This window comes from Neophocaena asiaeorientalis, unplaced genomic scaffold (genome assembly GCF_003031525.2).
Source record: "Neophocaena asiaeorientalis asiaeorientalis breed wild unplaced genomic scaffold, Neophocaena_asiaeorientalis_V1.1 scaffold308, whole genome shotgun sequence".
Lineage (NCBI taxonomy): Eukaryota > Metazoa > Chordata > Mammalia > Artiodactyla > Phocoenidae > Neophocaena > Neophocaena asiaeorientalis.
Window position 1 is genome coordinate 515,650 of NW_020172768.1, and position 13,237 is coordinate 528,886.

The following is a 13,237-nucleotide window of genomic DNA, read 5'->3' on the forward strand; positions in this document are numbered from 1 at the left end:
GATGTTGAGCTTCTTTCCATATGATTATTAGCTATTTCTGTATCTTCTTTTGTCCATTATAAACATTGGTTTCTCTTTTTTGAGTTTTAAGAGTTTTTGTAATACATGCTGGATAGTACTTTGTTAGATCTCTGACATGCAAATATCTTCCCCAATTCTGTAGGTTGTCTTTCTTCACTTTCTTGATGGTATCCTTTGAAGCCCATTTTTAATTTTTATGAAGCCCAATGTTTTCTTTTGCTGCTTGTGTTTTTGGTGTCTAATGCAAGGTCAAGATTGGCAGCCTTTTTCTTAGGGTCCTGGGGCTGGCTGCATCCTGAGTGTTCTGTGGCCCAGCTTTAGGCTTCAGTTCTCCTGGCAGGCCCTGACTGTCCTCTCATATTGCAGAGACTATGTATACTACTTCTGCTCATCCCACTCACGCCACATACTGCCCAGATCTCAGGGGCAATCTGAAGACTGCAGGTGGTCCTTTAGGTCAAAGACTTGGACAGTTCTGTTACTGCCAACTTTCATTTGGCTAGAGCTGCTCTGGGCTTGATCGTTTCCTCATCTCATGCAGCTCTAATGTTGGCTCCCCCACTCTGCAAGGAGGAACTGTAGCGGAGATCTGCAGGGAGCCTCAACTCAGCCAGCCTCTCACCACTCCAAGAGCCATGACCATAGCATCATAAAGCCCAAAGGGAACACATTCTATCACTAACTTCTGGGGTGCCTGCTCCATCCCTTTTCATTCATTCACTTGACATTATATGTGTACAATGGGCCAGACACTGGCTGGAACTGTAAGAGTGTGTGGATATTCTTGCACTCATGAGTTTCAGTTTGGTGAGGAATTCAAACATTTCATACAAGTCATGAGTCTCAGGAGTCGGAGTCAAGGGTGATGAGGGAAATAACACAGTTTTAAACTAGAAAGAGCGGATCAGGAAAGACTGTCTTCTCTTCCTGGGGAGACTCATCTTTTTTTCCTGCATATTTCAAAGCTCTGTCTGTATTTAACCTGCCTGTCCCAAGTACCCTAAAAATCTCTACTCAAACCCATACCCCACAGTCAGGGCACTTGCTCAACTTATTCAGCCGGGAATGATTTGCCTGGAACGTGAACATTCGGAGCTTTCTTTCCTCAGCATTTACGGTGCTTCTAGTTAGGCAACTTGTGAAACAAAAAGCACAAACCTTACTGAAAATGTTCCAGCAGCCTCTCTCAGCGACCCAAGTAGTTTTCTCAATAGCTTACTGCCATCTAGTGGATAAAGATGTCCTTACAGCCATATAGACCAAAGAAAAGAAAATCCTCAGCCTTTCCTATTTATGTCCCACCAATCACCCCATTTCACCTTAACAGAACCCAAAAGGCTATTTTTCCTAAGAAAGTATATTGTAGGTACTCAATATTGTTTCAGCAAAGAATTGTTTGCAGGCATCGTTTTCTTTACAGTACCTTTTAAGTACATAAATAACTGCAGTAATATTATTGGGAGTAAATGTACTGCTGTGGCTTCTAAGATGAAAATTATTCCCATAATAGTTTAAAAATTCCAATTACTGTTACTCCATAAAAATACATTTTTAAACATAACCATGTTATTGCTAAGTCCAGCTGAAACCAGCATGTAACTGTTAAAATCGGACATGGAGACTGAGGGCCACTGAACTTTTTTGCTCTCACTTTCCAATCCAATGGTGCCCTGTGCAAAATGTAAATGCCAGGCATCCGAGGGCCATGACCTTAGATTTATAACAATTCATTATAATAATCCACTCAAAAGTGAAATTGCTTTTGTCATCACCCTATACAGACTTACACATGCACAGCCAGACGATCCAACCATCACTCTTAAGGTTGTTAAAATAATCAAATAGAGTAAGACAAGCGAAAACCATTAAACTATCTAGACTGGAAAACTGTAAATGCTGTTCTTACGGCCACCTTCTCCACATCTTCTTCTAGGCTGTAATAAACAATCTAACTTACACTTACTGCCAGTGTTTCCCCGCAAAAAGGGTGCCATTTCTTAATTGTCTTCATCTCGTGAATGTCAGTCTCTCCTATAAGGCTGGAACACATCTTCTCCAGCTTCTGCATCTACTCCTGCAGTCAGGGCTTAGCCCACAGCAGGAAACTAAAAAAATAAGGCAAAGTGAAAGACAAAAATTGACTTGAGTCATTGGGTTCAAATCCCCAGACTGCTTAGACTTCTTGCAAAAGGTAAGTCTCCAAGTTTGAACACCCAAATGACTGACGGGGGGAGAAAAAGACAAACGGAATTATCTGAAGGACACTGGGACCAAGCCCTTAAGCACGTAATTGCAAGTGTTTTCAGAAGCAAGATTACAAATTCCCTTGGTTTAAAGAAATCCTTTCCAGTACACATGAACCCCAGGCTCTGCACTGAGATGAGCCAGTACTTCGTAATTCACTACGCTGGGATGCAGGAGGAAGCATACAGGTCTTGGAATAAGTCTACCCCAAATTCGAATGCCTGGCTGGCTCCCCCCTCCACTGTATAATTAAACCTAGCAAATTGTTAATCTAATCCGTAGCTCCTCCCTGACCCCACTTATTTTCTACTACACAGGCCCAGCAACGCATTGCTTCTCCCACCTGTGTAAAGGAAAGTTTTATTTCACTGATGAAACTTACAACTTATGTAACTGTTGAAATTCAACAACTTCCAGTAATGGCTACTACTGATAACCTTCCACTAGGCCTTGTGCTAATTTTCACCATCACACTTGATCTTCAATTTTCTTACCAAGATCCCATGGTTCATGCACGAGACATGTTACTTCCTTGAGAGTGGTCTCAAAAAAACCACCACACATGGTTTGCTCCAGGTTCACAAACAATGCAGTAAATACTAAAACACAAGTCAGATTCCCACTCACTTGAAAACAGGTGGAAAAAAAAGTACATCAACTATGCTTTCATTTGTAGCCCTTGGAGAAACCAAATTGGGGGCAGTGCTATAAATTCCTGGAGAGTTGCCAAACATTAACACACACCTAAGGCACTAAACTTAGTCAATTTGATGTATTTTTAGAAGAAACATCAGCTGTTTTACAAATGATAGCCTTTAGCTATACCCACTAACCTGAACCAGGGAGGGTCAACGCTAGGTAGTTATTGGGGAAACTCTTCTGAAGCTCAACTGTCATCTGTATTATGCTTATGCTAGTCGGGTCATCCATGAACAGCTACAGAAAGGTGAAGGAGAGCTAAAGCAGAAACAGATTGGGTCATTCTGCTGAGAATGAACCGTGACCCAAGACATCCCACCATACCAAAACTGAGATTCTTCCTAAGTGACCACTAGGTGGCTGGTTGGCACTAAGCAGGCCCATCTCACACAAACATGACTTTACAGGATTCACTCTCAGGTGCAATACCTTCTGGCCTGTTAACTCAAGCTAACATACCAATGGCCCAATGAACAAAGGACCAACAAGAAGGCCTGTGCTCCTAAGCAAGCTTACCTAAAGACAGTCCAGTGTAATTAGGCTTGGTAAACACAATTGTTCTGCCTGAAGTTGCTGAGTTACGGTTGGCTATGATTTAAGATGAGATCAGAATTAGACAATTTCCTTAAAGTCTATTTCAAAGGGGTCAAGGGACCTAACTATGCCAACCTTACAGCTAGCTCCATTAATTCCCAGCCCTTAATACTCAGGTGAGAAAACAGAAAAGCCTCTGCCCACGTATTAAAGGATTTCAGATTGACACTCTACCTGAAGTCACCTGTGTATACCACATGTTGTTACTTCTGACAGGATACTTCCTTGTCCTAATTTTGGCCTCAAATTTATCCTCTTTTGAACCCTCAGATGGTTTCAAGTAAACCACATGGAATACTCAAAAATATCTGGGATGCCCCTTTCTAGCCTAACACAAACACTGGAAAGCACGATGACCCGCAGTTCAAACTACACTAACACTTATGTAGACTTAGTACTAAATGAGCCTAGCTAGCAAAAGGTCTACACATTTTCCCATTTTTTACACCTTAATTTAAAAGGTTCAGGCAGTTGCCTAGACTTAATTTGTCATTGACAACCCAGATATTGTTGTAATACTTATTAGGCCAGAAAGTTGTTCAACCCCCAAAACCGAACACTCCCTTACTGCCCTTGTAAACAAAGTCAGAACAATTGTATGGTGCCCATTTTAAATACAGTTTTATTTAAGACATTGCATTTTCCGTTTACAATACAGTGCTTGTAAAGTGCAATGTTATTTCCTTTCCCTGTGCACATGTTCCATGTTCAGGTATCAAGAATGTCCAGTTTACTACAGCAGCTCAACTTTAAAACTGCCATGGAATTTGCTACAAATTTGGGTCCTTCAATGTTGTGTGGAACAATGCTAAACCTAGGCTAGGCTGGCTTAATCAACCTCTTCAATGGTGGGCCCAGAGGAGGCACCACCAGATGGGGGAGCTCCACCACCAGGGAAGCCCCCGGGCATTCCTCCTGGCATTCCTCCTGGCATTCCTCCTGGCATTCCTCCTGGCATTCCTCCTGGCATTCCTCCTGGCATGCCTCCTGCGCTCTGGTACAGCTTGGTAATGATGGGGTTGCAGACTTTTTCCAGCTCCTTCTGCTGATGTTCAAATTCTTCCTTCTCTGCAGTCTGAGGAAAATAAAAATATTTTATTACAAGTTCTTCGAATAGAAGACCCTAAGCCTGATGTAATCAATCTGACACACTAGACACACAACAGCACATGAAGTTACGTTTAAGATCTTGGGTCACTCAGACATCCAAGGAAGGAAGTTGCCAACATCTGTAGTTCTGGTGGAAACCGCGAATGTTTTGAACCATTCATCATCGTGACCCTACAAATTTGTAAAAACCCACCCACCCATCTAAGCTTTTGCTAAAACCCTTTACACCCAACCCCACACCCTCAAATCTTTGGCAATAGAAATTACAAACCTGGTTCTTATCAAGCCAGTTGATTATTTCATTACACTTATCAAGAATCTTCTGTTTGTCCTCATCATTAATCTTGCCTTGAAGTTTCTCATCCTCAACAGTAGCTTTCATGTTGAAAGCATAGGATTCAAGAGAATTCTTCGAAGACACCTTATCCCGCTGCTTCTCATCTTCAGCTTTATACTTCTCTGCTTCCTGAACCATGCGTTCAATGTCTTCCTTGCTCAAACGGCCTGTAAAATTAACCAACCTTTTAGGCAAGACAATCACCTGCAGTTCTGCACCATCACCCTGCAACTCCATTTAGCAGCTAAGTATGATCTCCGCTAAATGCCCTTGGAGTAAGAGTAGAAACATTTGGAAAATAAAACCATTATGAACCAAATTCTGCCTCTAAAAAAAGCAGGTAAGAGTGCCACAGGGTCCAGGGTGCCACGGAACAAGTCAGCATTTGATTCTTCAAATCAGGTATGGATGACAGATACAGAAATTGATTCCCTCTACGAAGGAGTCAATCTCAATACTGGCCTGGGTGCTCAAAAGTGCACACTTACAAAATACTGCCCAAACTTACCCTTGTCATTAGTGATCGTAATCTTGTTCTCTTTTCCTGTGCTCTTATCCACAGCAGAGACATTGAGGATGCCATTGGCATCAATATCAAAAGTGACTTCAATCTGAGGAACACCACGGGGGGCAGGAGGTATGCCTGTGAGTTCAAACTTGCCCAGCAGGTTGTTATCCTTGGTCATGGCACGCTCACCTTCATAAACCTTGGCATGAAACAAATTCAAAATTACAATAAAAACACAGAAACAAGAAAAATCACAAATATCTGTGCTACTTCAGATTTGTATTAGCTTGATTAGGAAAGACTGATCGCTCAGACATCCAAGGAAGGAATTGGCCAACACAGGATTTCTGGTGGAAACTACGAATGGTTTTGGAATCCATCATCACAGCGGAACAAGTCTTCCCGTTTTATAGGACCTCAAGTAACCTAGGCCACAGAGAAACGTACCTGAATGAGTACACCGGGCTGGTTGTCCGAGTAGGTTGTGAAGGTCTGCGTCTGCTTGGTGGGAATGGTGGTGTTGCGCTTGATGAGGACAGTCATGACTCCACCAGCAGTTTCAATTCCAAAGGAAAGAGGAGTGACATCCAACAGCAGCAAGTCTTGAACATTTTCAGATTTGTCTCCAGATAAAATGGCTGCCTGGACAGCTATATGATTAAAATAAAATTTAAATAAAGCACAGTACTACAATAACTCATTATGTAACTAACCATTCTCAATCGCTCAGACATCCAACAAAGTTTTGCCATCATTACCTACAGCTTTTGGTGGAAACCACAAATGTTTAAAAATCATTCATCAGTTAGCTAAGGCCTCCTAACAGGCTGCCTGTTAAACTGTTTAACTAGAATAGAAAGATTACCTGCACCATAAGCAACAGCCTCATCAGGGTTGATGCTCTTATTCAGTTCTTTCCCGTTGAAGAAGTCCTGGAGAAGTTTCTGAATCTTGGGGATGCGGGTTGAACCACCCACCAGGACAATATCATGAATTTGAGACTTGTCTAGCTTGGCATCCCGAAGGGCTTTCTCCACAGGGTCTAGTGTGCCACGGAACAGGTCAGCATTCAGTTCTTCAAATCGGGCACGGGTAATTGAGGTATAGAAGTCGATTCCTTCATAGAGGGAATCAATCTCAATACTGGCCTGGGTGCTGGAAGAGAGTGTGCGCTTAGCACGCTCACAAGCAGTGCGAAGGCGACGGACAGCCCTCTTGTTCTCACTGATGTCCTTCTTGTGCTTGCGCTTGAATTCTGCAATAAAATGGTTGACCATCCGGTTGTCAAAGTCTTCTCCACCTAAGTGGGTATCTCCAGCTGTAGATTTGACCTCAAAGATTCCATCCTCAATAGTGAGGATTGACACATCAAAAGTGCCACCACCTAAATCAAAGATCAGCACGTTTCTTTCTGCTCCAACCTGCAATTACAGCACAAATTATTCTCATATCTGTTTGTGGTGACTCAGACTAATCTTGAGTGACGCACACATAAAACATGGTACTTACCTTTTTGTCTAAGCCATAGGCAATAGCAGCAGCAGTTGGCTCATTGATAATTCTAAGTACATTGAGCCCAGCAATAGTTCCAGCATCTTTGGTAGCCTGACGCTGAGAATCATTAAAGTAAGCGGGTACTGTGACAACAGCATTAGTAACGGTCTAGGAAAAAAAGAGATTAAAACTTAACCACTACATCATCTACTTGGACACGTAAGGATACATCCTCAAATAACGCTCTGGTTTTACCACCCATTCTGATAGATTTATCTACTGCTCACTCTTACGCCACCATTAATTATCAGGACACCTGGTAATCCCCATCTATATCCTCCCCTGCAGCACTGTGCACTACTCACCTTCCCAAGGTAGGCTTCTGCTATTTCCTTCATCTTTGTCAAAACCATGGAGGACACCTCCTCTGGATAAAAACTTTTTGTCTCTCCCTTGTATTCTACTTGAACCTTAGGCCTGCCTGCATCATTCACGACCATGAAGGGCCAATGCTTCATATCAGACTGGACAACAGCATCATCAAATCTTCGTCCAATGAGGCGTTTGGCATCTGCAAAAGGTATCAATACAAACGTTACCTTGAATTTCATTACACTACATCCGTTCCAAGACCAGATGCCTATGGATTCAAGTTCTGAATGACCAAGATGCCGCAAACCTTAAGCCTTAAAAGGATAATCACTGAAGTTCCCTACAGAAAACTCTTCCTATCCTTAGGGCTTTCGCCTCACATTTAACAACCTTCTGCAACAGCTTCTCAGATTACACACCGCCGAAATCACTTAAATTCATACCATGAAGATTTACTGGCTTACCAAAAACCGTGTTGGTGGGATTCATTGCAACTTGGTTCTTTGCAGCATCACCGATCAATCGTTCGGTATCAGTAAAGGCGACATAGCTTGGGGTAGTTCGGTTCCCCTGATCAGTGGCAATTATTTCCACCTTTCCGTGCTGGAAGACACCCACACAAGAATAGGTGGTGCCAAGATCAATGCCAACTGCAGGTCCCTTAGACATGGTTGCTGGAAGGAGGGAAAAAAAAAGTCCGTGGTTTGAAAAGCGGTTCAAGCACTTAAACGTTTACCAAGTCAACGCTACCAGATACGACCACTCCGCAAATTATGCTCAGAACCTCGCCCCAGAAACAGCGCTCGTCAGAAATAACCACGCGGGAAGGTCAGAGCAGGCATGGCGTGCTGCAGTAAGGTTGCCGTCCGAACCGCAGAGCCCGCCGCAGACGGAAGCACGCACCTGCCAAGAGGGTCTGCGCCACACCTGAACACGTGGTCCCATGTCCCGGGCTGAACCTTAGCCCTCCCCTCCCCTCCCCGCGCCGTGCTCAACACAGCAAGGCCTGCAAGGGTCCGAAGCCCCCTCCCCCACTTTGGGCGCGTGCCAATTGTGACTTCCTCCTTTAAGAAGAATGGGTCCTGAAACAAGGAAACAGGGCACAGCAAGCTCTAAGGCGCCAGTTCCACGCCCCGCAAACGGGCGCGGCCTCTTCCCCCTCCGGGCGGCCCGACCTCCGCAGCCCACTCCTCCATCCCGAGTGCACCCCAAGGAGGCTGCCTCCCCTCGGAAACAAAGATCCCCAGCCGGGCAAAGGAATCGCCGCACGCACCCTGCCTGACACACTCAGAAGGCCTCCGGCCGCTGCAAACCCCTGCAGCCTGAGCCGGGCGGTAGGCTCCCGAAGGGCCGCCAAAAGCCTTGGAAGACAAAGATCTTAACTTACCTGGAGCGCAGGCCCGGGTCCACTGGAGAAGAAAACAGAAGCCTACAGAGCTGCCGACGCGTTCAACGAGACCGGTTTCCGTCCTCCGCCCCGCCTCTTATACCCTGCCTCAGAACCTTCCAGAAGGGGCCCGCCCCTGTCAGTGCCCATCACGGCTCTCTCGGCCAATGGGCGCGCGGCCACCTCCGCAAGCCCCAATGACGAACCCGGCTCTACCTTTCGGGCCTCCCCTCTCCCGCCCCAGCCCGCCCCGCCTAGCGATGACGCACTCACCGCAGCGTTCTGGAACTTTCATTCTCGCCCCCGCTGTCCGAAAGGCCCAGGGGAAAGGGAGGGTGGGGCCGACGGAGCCCGCGCGCGGGAGTCCTCAGTCACCTCAGGCGCGGGGGAAGGGCTCGTCTGCCTCTGCGCATGCGCCCCAGAAATCGCAGGCGGGAGGGACGAAGGAGGGGGGGAAGAGGGGCGGGCCAACTTGGAACCAACCAATGACAGCAGCGCGATCGGCGATCTGGCTCCTGCGGAACCCCCGGAGCTAGAGCGCAGGGCCTGCAGGGAGGGGTCCGGCGCCGGCAGCCCTGGAGAGAAGGCGGAAGTGGAGCGAGGACAAGATGGCCGCGAAGGTGGTTGCGCCCCTCCCCCACCATCCTCTTTCCCCTACTCCCACCCCGGCCTTGTAGGTGGTCTTCTAGGCCCTCCGGGATTCCACACACCCACATAGCCAGCGTGGCTCTGTCCTAGGACTGACCCCGAACGACGGGGCCGAAGTTTCTGACCCCAGGGCGCTGCGAGAGTAACTTGCCCAGTGGCACCCAGATCTGGGGATGGAAGGAGCCGGCCGGCCGCCGCGGTGTCTCGCCTCTGCGCGGGATACGACAGGTTAGCCGGGCAGGCCCCCGGGACCCTCTGTTCATTGTGGTAGCTGGAGGCCGGCTGACCCCGACGCAGAGTGCGGAGAGGCCCAACTTCTCAATCTCCAGGGTCCGATGCTGTGTCTGGATCCTTAGCGAAATGGATGGCTAAACTCGCTTCTTGGAGCCCGGATGCCTCCGTCACCCCCCAGCGCCCACCGAGAACAGACTCGGCTTCTTGGCTCGGCCCCTTCTCCACCCGCCCGGGCCCCCTCACTTCTCAGTTGCTTAAAAAAAAAGAAAAGCTAGGGAGCTCTTTCCTTGTAAGTGAACCAGGCGTAAGGAACCTGGGTTCCGGTAGCCCTGTGTCCTTGATTGAGACTTCCTGAGCCTCTTACTTTCAGTAATTCGAGGTAATATCTTTACTGCCTTGACTTTCGGCAAAAACTAAGCGAGAAACCAGGCAGAAGCGCCTTGAGAATATTACTGAACGAGTGGAGTGCACAGAACAGTGTACCTAGAATTTCCAGTTGCGGGCATGATGCGGTGTTTGGGGCCTTGTCATTCTAAGCCTTTCTCAGCACGTTGAATGCTTTCTAGTGAGCGCTTTCAAACAGGCTGGGCAGGTAGTATTCCTATTTAGTAGATGAGTGGGCACAAATAGGTTAAAAGATTTTTTTTAAGACCACCTAGCAGAACTTTTAGTGGCGTGGCTGGAATTAGAAAGGTCTCCAGACTTCGAGAAGGGCCGTCAGACGAGAGATACCTTGTCCTTGTCCAAGCCAGTAAAGCCTAGAGACAGATTCGAATATTGGATCAAAGGATGTCCTTTCTGTATTTGCCTTCTGGGGGAAAATGTGAGCTTGAGTCCTTGGAGGTATGTACCTAACTTCTTCCCACTTCCCAAGGAGTTCGTTTTATATGATGCTTTCACAGGGTACAAAGTGCTTTCATTTGTTATTTCATTTAATCATCAAAACGATTCTCTGAGAGAGAGATCATTCATTCCTGTGTTAGGAGAGAAATGAGGTTCAGAGATGTTATTTGTGGGAAGTTAAACATCTGGCTGAGCTACAGTAGAACCTAGCTCTTGATTCCAGAATCTTGGGTCTTTTTTTATTAGTAATTTCCTTCCTGAAAACACGTGTAACTCGAACTGCCGAGAAAGATGTATACTTGCAGTTTTCTTTAGCATCTGCAGACTTCTCTCCCCACCCAATTTATCGAGTACAATCTCTGAACCACACCCTACATTTTGCAGCTTTTTAAACTAACCTCTGAACTACCTACAAGATTTGAACCGGTGGAAAATAGAACGGGTGCCTAAATCCACGGGTTTGGGGTATCCCACCTAGTAGTAGTGATTACAGAAAGCTGAACAGATAACCTTCCCTTCTGGTCACTTTCAAAACGCGTTCTAGGATTTGAACTATCTTCTTATCGACTAGAATGAGAGTTTATGTGTTATGTATAAAGTTCAGATAATGATAAATGTCCTGTCTCCACCTCTTTAAATGCACAGGGTTTCAAACCCACTCAGGATCTAAAGTTAAAGTTTGGGTGCCTGGGGCTCCAGTCTGAGGCCTAGAGTTTCTGACTAGGGAAGAGGGTCATGATTAACATTTTTTGAGTGCTTGTCACAGGCCAAGCACTGTTCTAAGTGCTTTGCATATATTACCTCATTTAATTCTGTGAAATTTTTTTCAGATTTATTTAAATCTCATAGTGTTTACTTTTCAGATTTCTTTGAACCCCTTAGTGTGTACTTTTTTTACTGGCACTTCACCTTGATATGAAGTACTGGCTTAGTAAATATTATTTGTTATTTTGATAAAGTCCTTAAGGTCGGAAACTGTCATGAACTTTGTCGTCACTTGGTTTGTCCAGGACTACTTAGTATCTCGCCTTGTGAGAAAAAAGTGCTTGGTATATTTGTGACTGGAATCAATAAATAATAGATCATATTCAGTCTGAGTTCTTCTGTTCTTCAGTTGGCTGCAAGCTAATAAATAAATTTCCAAGGCAGGTTATATGAGCTTCAGCCTCTCCTCCAGTATCACCTTTACTTATTTATTTTTAAATTGCCGACACAGATGCACCTGTAATAAATACTTGGTTTTTGTGATCAAACACAGTCCCATTTACAAGGCAACTTAGAAGTTAAAATTGAAACATAAACAGCTTAACACGAGAAATGAAGCAGAATTATGTATGTCTTTTTCGCAACGGCAGTTTTGAAATTGTTCTTATACAGGGTAACAACAAAGGCATCACTTCATTCTTTTACAGTTCTAAATGTGTGTGCATTTTATTGAAACGGTTATTTTCTAAACATCCACATCATTCCATCAGTATCTTCTTCCTACACTTTTTCTTCCACCATCTATTTTATCCTTTTTTGTTTTATATTAAAGAATCAAATTTGTTTGACTTGCAAGGTTAATGGAATATGGTTTGAAACCAGTAGTGGCTCACACTTTATCTTGAACCCAGAGCCTGTCATATCTGAACCCAAAAGCCTGACTGAAAGAGCAGCACACTATCACTGACTTCAGCACCTTCTCTCTCCGAATCTTCCATTCCTAGAATTTCTCAGATTTCAGGTAATAATTTGTTTTGTGACATTTTTGGTAGATATCCAGTATGAATGGACTTCCAAAATAATATGGATATTCAACTGGTATTTTAGTCTTCTAATAACTAACCTGTTTAAATAATCAAAACCTTTTCACGCAAAGGGGACTGATTCCTGCTTGCAGAGGCATAAACAGGAAACCTTAGGTATAAGGTAATAGATAATAAGAGCAAATGTCTAGTGATGGTAGAGCTGCAGCTGCCACAGCATACTCATTTGGCTCAGGTACTCTAGGAATGAGAATTCTCAGAATTACAGAGCAGATGTGTTATGTTGCCTGGACACCACACTACCAGAAGAATAAGGAAGTGGAGTAAGGAGTTTATGTCTTAAAATGAGACAGTGTTAGTATAAGAAGCATTCCAAATGTGCTAGCCCTCTTAAACTAATGGCAGGCATTTTTTACATTACTTCCTCAAAGTCTCTTATGTCCCAACTTTTTTTTTTTTTTGGTGGGGGGGGCCGGGGGCCATGCCACGTGGCTTGCAGGATCTTAGTTTCTTGACCAGAGATTGAACCCATGCCCTCAGCAGTGAAAGCATGATGTCCTAACCACTGGACTAACAGGGAATTACCCCCAATTTTTTTTAGAGGAAGACAAAACTGAAGATGAAACTTTCACTCGAGGATAAAACCCTATTTCTTAAAGGACTTTGGAAGGAAATGCATTCGTACTATGTGAGAATTAGATGTAAAAATGAAAATCAGAAATAGGACAAAATGCCAGATCAACTTTTTCCCTTTAAGCGCCTGATTCCCATTTTAGGAACAGGGCTTTCAGCACCACACTCAGCACTACTTTTGCTTCCCTATAGCCTGCTGCCTTTTTTTTTTAAGACTTTATTTTATTTATCTATTTATTTGTTTATTTTTACTTTTGCAGGGCCTTAGTTCCCTGACCAGGGCTTGAACCCTCACCCTCGGCAGTGAAAGCGCAGAGTCCTAACCACTGGCCTGCCAGGGAATTCCGTGTCCTTTTAATAATAAA

The 13,237-nt window shown here is 44.8% G+C and overlaps 1 protein-coding gene and 1 non-coding gene across 2 annotated transcripts; both read right to left on the reverse strand.

Annotated features, from left to right (window-relative positions):
* Nucleotides 1-4,160: 4,160 nt before the first annotated feature.
* Nucleotides 4,161-8,892, reverse strand: HSPA8 (heat shock protein family A (Hsp70) member 8). Its single transcript, XM_024740733.1, has 10 exons — nucleotides 8,767-8,892; nucleotides 7,844-8,053; nucleotides 7,373-7,578; nucleotides 7,023-7,175; nucleotides 6,379-6,934; nucleotides 5,961-6,163; nucleotides 5,514-5,712; nucleotides 4,940-5,172; nucleotides 4,543-4,633; nucleotides 4,161-4,494 (listed from the first exon to the last, which is right to left on the reverse strand). Exons 2-10 carry the CDS (start codon nucleotides 8,046-8,048, stop codon nucleotides 4,388-4,390), a joined length of 1,953 nt encoding a protein of 650 aa, XP_024596501.1. The 5' UTR covers nucleotides 8,049-8,053; nucleotides 8,767-8,892; the 3' UTR covers nucleotides 4,161-4,387.
* On the reverse strand, nucleotides 5,819-5,904 carry LOC112396884 (small nucleolar RNA SNORD14). The gene has a single exon (XR_003002667.1). It is a non-coding gene; the product is annotated as a small nucleolar RNA SNORD14 (small nucleolar RNA).
* Nucleotides 8,893-13,237: the final 4,345 nt, after the last annotated feature.